Source organism: Cervus canadensis, chromosome X (assembly GCF_019320065.1).
Source record: "Cervus canadensis isolate Bull #8, Minnesota chromosome X, ASM1932006v1, whole genome shotgun sequence".
In the NCBI taxonomy this organism is placed as follows: Eukaryota; Metazoa; Chordata; class Mammalia; order Artiodactyla; family Cervidae; genus Cervus; species Cervus canadensis.
In genome coordinates, this window is record NC_057419.1 from 2,093,403 (window position 1) to 2,099,550 (window position 6,148).

General features: G+C 36.0%; 1 protein-coding gene across 1 annotated transcript; it reads right to left on the reverse strand.

Moving 5' to 3' along the window:
- Positions 1 to 2,309: 2,309 nt before the first annotated feature.
- Positions 2,310 to 3,239, reverse strand: LOC122434689 (olfactory receptor 4A47-like). The gene has a single exon (XM_043458323.1). The coding sequence runs from the start codon at positions 3,237 to 3,239 to the stop codon at positions 2,310 to 2,312; it is 930 nt and encodes a 309-aa protein (XP_043314258.1).
- Positions 3,240 to 6,148: the final 2,909 nt, after the last annotated feature.

Sequence of the window (6,148 nt, forward strand, 5' to 3'; positions counted from 1 at the left end):
AGAAAAATTAGCTTTTGATACCAAGTCTAAATTTGTATTTCTTGTCCTGTGTCAGGCCAACAAATTGAGATAAAATTTTTAGGGTAAGAGGTGGCAAATTTCTTCAGAAAGCTGGTAGAGTGAGGATATGGTAGACTAGTGTTCAAAAGGACCATTTCGCCTGGGTTTGGGTGCTAGTTTCCTTATAGAATAAAAATAGAGAGGTGAAGGAGTAAAGTACAAAAGGTGATGTGTGTGTGCTTAGTCACTCGGTCATGCCTGACTCTTTATGACCCCAGGAGCTGCAGTCTGCCAGGCTCCCCTGTACATGGGGATTCCCTAGGCAAGAATATTGGAATGGGTTACCATGCTCTCCTTCAGGAGATCATCCCAACCCAGGGATCAGACCCAGGTCTCCTACATTGCACGTGGATTCTTTACCATCTGAGCCACCAGGGAAGCCAAAAAGGTGATAAGTTGATGCAAATGTTTCCTGGTTCTGGCCAGACTACAGAGGATATGCATTATTTTCTTCTTTCCTGCAGTCATTCCCAGGGGGGACTGGTCAGAATGTTTTCTTGAGCTAAATAAATGTAATTTTTCTTAGTGTTTAGGCATAGGAAGCAGCATTCCCAGAGATGGACCATTTCTTTTGTATTCTATTAGCTACAGGCAACATCTCTTTAGTGATTCACTTGTAGCAATAGTAATAGAATACAAAGGTTAAAGTAAAAGAAACAGATCCAATATGGAGCCATATTTGTTCTTTCCCATTACAGTTACATTGATTTTAGTGTATCCATATAAAGAAGTAAAGCAATAACCAGGAATGACTCAGCCATAAAAAGGAACAAAATTGGGTCATTTATAGAGACATGGATGAACCTAGAGATTGTCACACACAGTGAAGTACGTCAGAAAGAGAAATGCAAATATTGTATAATAATATATACATGTAGAATCTGTAAGAAAAAATTGATAGAAATGATCTTATTTACAAAACAGAAATAGACACCCAGAAGTAGAGAACAAACATGGATACTAAGCAGGCAAGGCAGGTGTAGAATGAATTGTGATATTGAGACTGATATATATATAAAATATATTTATTTTATATATATATATATATATATACTATTGATGTTATGGGTAGAATAATAAGATAGGTAACCAATGAGAACCTACTGCATAGCTTAGGGGACTCTACTCAATTCTCTGTGGTGACCTAAATGAGAAGAAACGCGAAGAAGACCAGAGCTATGTGTATGCGCAGGTGATGCCCTTCGCGGTATAGCAGAAAGGAGCACAGCACTGTAAAGCAACTAGGCATGCGCGTGTGCTAAGTTGTTTCAGTCGTGTCCAACTCTTTGCGACCCTATGGACTGCATACTGCAATAAAAATTTAAAAAAAGAATGTTTTCAGATTTACAGAAAAACTGGGAACGTATTTCAGAAAATTTCTATATATTCCACACAATTAAAATTCTTATATTGCTAATGGTACAATTTTTACAAATTAATAAGCCAGTATTTATACATAAAAATAAAGCAGTATGAGGAAACTGAGAATTAGTTAGGTCTATATGACTGGTATGAAAAGATATTCAGAAGGCTGAGTAGTGCAAAGGAAAATTTATACCCAGATACACACACACACACACACACACACACACACTCACACACATATATATAAATACACTTGTAGTTTCAAAATATTAGTTGAATCTCAGAAAGTGAGTGACTGCATTAGGAAGTACTGGGGAACATGTTTTGGGATGTGTATGAGGTTTATTCTACTTTCATTTGCCTGGATTCTATATTTAGTATTTAAAATTATTCATCTTATTGTCAATTTTGATTTAAAAAGTTAAATACTACACTAAAAAATTCATGTGTAAAGCAAATGAAATAGAAAAAAAGAATGGTCCACATAGCATTAAAATGTTAACTAGTATAATAATAAAAATGAGGTAAAGTATGAGAATTCAACTTAAAACCAAGAATGAAAAAGTAATGAAAGTAAATGCAGAAGTTAATTAAAAATTAGTGTGCTCTATAAAAATTTCATTGACTAATTCATTAAATTTTATATATTGATGTCCCACTGAATGTATTCCACCTCTTTAAGTGCAATCATAAATCACACATGATAGAGTGTACATTTTAGCAGGGAAACTATCATTATTTATGAAAATATAGTTCATTCTTTAATTTAATTATTATAAACCCTTTAGAAAAAAGGAAAGCTTGCTTCACATTTATAAAGACTTCAACATTCCAAATAAATTGGTCTTAAGGCTAAAGTAGTTTCTTCCTGATGAATAACACACTTAGTTAATACTTGATCTCACTGTGTTTCTCCAGAGTTTCCTCATAGCATTAGTCATCTCAGAATTTCTTAGACTGTAGATTAATGGGTTCAGCATGGGGGTTATGACTGTGTAAAACACGCTCAATGATTTGTCAAAGGGGAAGGTCTTAGCAGGTCTTGAATACATGAAAATACAGGGGACAAAGAAGCAGAAAACCACAGTGATGTGGGAACCACAGGTGTGGAAAGCTTTCCGCCTCCCTTCCTGACTCAGGTTCTTCAGAGAGTGCAGGATGACTCCACAGGAGACGAGTAAGAGCAGAAAAACCACAGCAGAGCTCAGTCCTCCATTGGCCACCACTAAGATGCCAATGACATGGGTGTCATTACAGACAAGTTCCAATAAGGGGTACATGTCACACATGTAGTGATCAATGACATTGGGGCCACAGAATGGAAGCCCATAAACAGTGCTAAGTTGAATTACTGAGTGTAGACAACCTCCAACACAGGACACCACCAGAAGTACAACACACACCCTCTGCCTCATGATGACCAAGGAATGCAAGGGCTTACAGATGGCCACATAGCGGTCATAGGCCATCACCAGCAGAAGGGCGACCTCTGATCCTCCAAAAAGGTGCTCAGTAAAGAGCTGTGTCATACAAAATTGGAAGGATGTTGTATTTACCCCAAAGAACAAGTCTGAAGTCAATTTGGGGGAAATGGAAGAAGAGTAAATTAAATCTATAAATGACAAGCTAGCAAGAAAAAAATACATAGGTGAATTCAAGGTCCTACTGAAAGTTATTGTCACAACAATGAGCAAGTTACCCGTCACAGTCAAAATGTAGACCAGCAAGAACATAACAAAAAGGACTTTCTGTTCCTTTGGATTCTGTGTGAGGCCCAGGAGGACAAAGTAAGTTACATTGCTCCTTGGCTCCATCTAATCTGGATGGAAGCAATTTACCTGCAAAACAAGGGAGAACACTTTTAAATGCCTTTTACTTATTTATTTGTTATTTTTGTCACTTGTCCCTATTCCCTTTACTCATTTTAAAAAATACATATATTTATTTTTCAATTGAAAGATAATTGATCTACAGAATTTTGTTTCCTGTCAAAACTCAACATGTATTTTAAATTAATCTTTTTATTAACCCATTCAATTAAAACAATGTATATGGAGTTTCTGTGTCCAATGAATCACAAGCATTATAATTACCAACTTGAATAAGGCATAGTTCCCTATCTTCAGTGATAGGACACATAACAAAGGATCAAACAATTCCAGGCCAATGCATTAAAGGCCATTATAGAATATTCATACAATGCTAAAAGTCACAATGTCGGATTATGTCAATCAATCTGGAATAAGGGAAGACTTCCGGGAGGAAGTAATGCTTTGACTGAGCTTTCAAGGAAAAGTAAAAGAACAAGGAAAGATGAAAGGGGAATTCCATTGAAAGATACCCCATTTATGAAATTCCAAATGTGTACCACTGAGCCCCACATAATATAATTTACATGTTCAGTGAGAGCAGATCAAACTTTAGGTATAAAGTCAATACCCTGGGTTGTCTCAAAACTCACTTGGGGTCTTTAGTAAGGTATTCCTCTTTTTTTCCTGAGCAGTAAATACTGAAACAGTGTAATTTTGTGTCTCCAGCCTGTATGCGTGCATTTATTTTGAATCTTGTATATGTAACACCTCCGATTTTGGACATCTCTAGTTGGATGTCAATTTGGTATTTTTACAAGAAATTTTTTTTCAGTGAAAAGCTGTTCCTCATCTCATTAAATGACATGACCTTAAATATTTTGCTCAGACCAAAAAAAAATCTCAGAGTGTTTTTCCCTCGCTTATTGATCTCATATGACTTTTTCAGAGCTTTACCAAATCCTTTAGTCTCTAATTTCAAAATGTATCACAAATTTAATCCTTCCCTACCCTCATTTCCTTCCTGGCCCAGTGCAATTGCCTCTTGCCAATTATGTCCTCTTTTAGTCTCACCTCTAACAATTTGTTCTCCTGCAGCAGTCCAAGTGATTTTCTTTAAATTATGTTCTGGTTCTAGTGGTAAAGAACCCACCTGCTAATGCAGGAGACATGAGAAGAGGGTTCAGCCCCAGGGTCAGGAAGACCCCCTGGAGGAGGGTATGGCAACTCACTTCAGTATTCTTGCCTGGAGAATCCCATGGACAGACGAGCCTAGCAGGCTACCATCCATACAGTCACACAGAGTCGGACACAACTGAAAAGACTTAGCATGCATGAATGCATATCACTCAACTGCTCAAAACAACCACGATGGATTCCAATCATGCACTCACCATTTAATATATCGCACTTAGTATTAGTGTCTCAATAATGGTATTTCTCACATTTTATTTGAAGTAATTTCCCCAAGGACACACATTTTATTTGATAAAACTAGAACTGGAATTGAAGTTTGACTTACTTCAGAATGGCTTACTTTTTTACATAGTATAGTCACACAACTGTGAAGCCTGAATTTCACTATTTATTTAAGTCTCACCTTGTGGAGAAATGTTCACAATCTGAAAGAAGATGTATTAACTCACTCATGAAGCCTTGGAAATCTTTTCATCCAGTATGACAACAGAGGTCAAAAGACTGCTTGAGGATATTTTTCCTTCATTCAGCTCTCCATTTATTTCTTCCATGGACTTGTCTGATTATTCAGAAGATTTCCGTTTTCACTGTACACTGTTTAAATAAATTGCACAGAGTTCACAAAAAAAAGAAAGAAAAAAAGTTTACCATGCTAGGATAATTTAACAAAAATAATTGCAAATCTTATATTTTCATAGGAAGACAGGAACTAGCCTTTTCCCAGGGAAATTGATCTCAAGTAAGTTCTTTTCCTACTTATTTTAGTATAGAAAAATTCCATTCAATTATTTAGTCCTTTTCATTCAATCAAGTTGCTTTGATAAAGCTCAGTTCAGTTCAGCTCTGTTGTATCCAACACTTTGAGACCCCATGGTCAGACTAGTTGAAAGTTGAATTGAAATGTTGACATGCTATTTTCTTGTGCTGCTTTTCTTTCTTTCTTTCTCTTAATGAATTGCTTTAAGCTTAACAAAGAACATACTGAATATGTATATAAGTTCTTTAAAAAAATCATCATATTTCCCAATAGGGTCCAAAAATCACTGGACATTTTATCTCTTCTGATTTCATTTATCATTGTCTTAGAATTGGCATGTGTCCAAGACTGAATCTTGCTTAATTAAATTCACTGGGATTTTCCACTACATTTTAAAGCAACATGTATATGTAAAGATACTACTAAATCACATCACAGAATTAGGGTTAAAAATATATCACAGGGAGAAAAAAATAGCTCTATAAAGTGTGGATCATAATAAACTGTGGAAAATTCTAAAAGAGATGGGAATAACAGACCACCTGAACTGCCTCTTGAGAAACCTATATATAGGTCAGGAAGCAACAGTTAGAACTGGACATGGAACAACAGACTGGTTCCAAATAGGAAAAGGAGTACATCAAGCCTGTATATTGTCACCCTGCTTATTTAACTTATATGCAGAGTACATCATGAGAAACGCTGGGCTGGAAGAAGCACAAGCTGGAATCAAGATTGCTGCCATCTATACAAAGCCTGGTGTTAATTTTAACGTTGGCACAAGATCTGTTTTCCATGATATGTTAACATCTACAATTTCACTGTTGAGGCTATTTTTTATTGAGATTCTGAAGCCAAAGGAGCCTTGTGTTCTTTTTGTTCATTTTTCCTATTTCCTTGAAATACGAGATTTTGTATGGTCTTCACTGTGAAGACTTCAGATCAATCCTTGTATTACACT

Bases quoted from the DNA above. Each gene is read 5' to 3' on its own strand.
- LOC122434689 (XM_043458323.1), bottom strand. From the start codon at position 3,239: ATGGAGCCAAGGAGCAATGTAACTTACTTTGTCCTCCTGGGCCTCACA.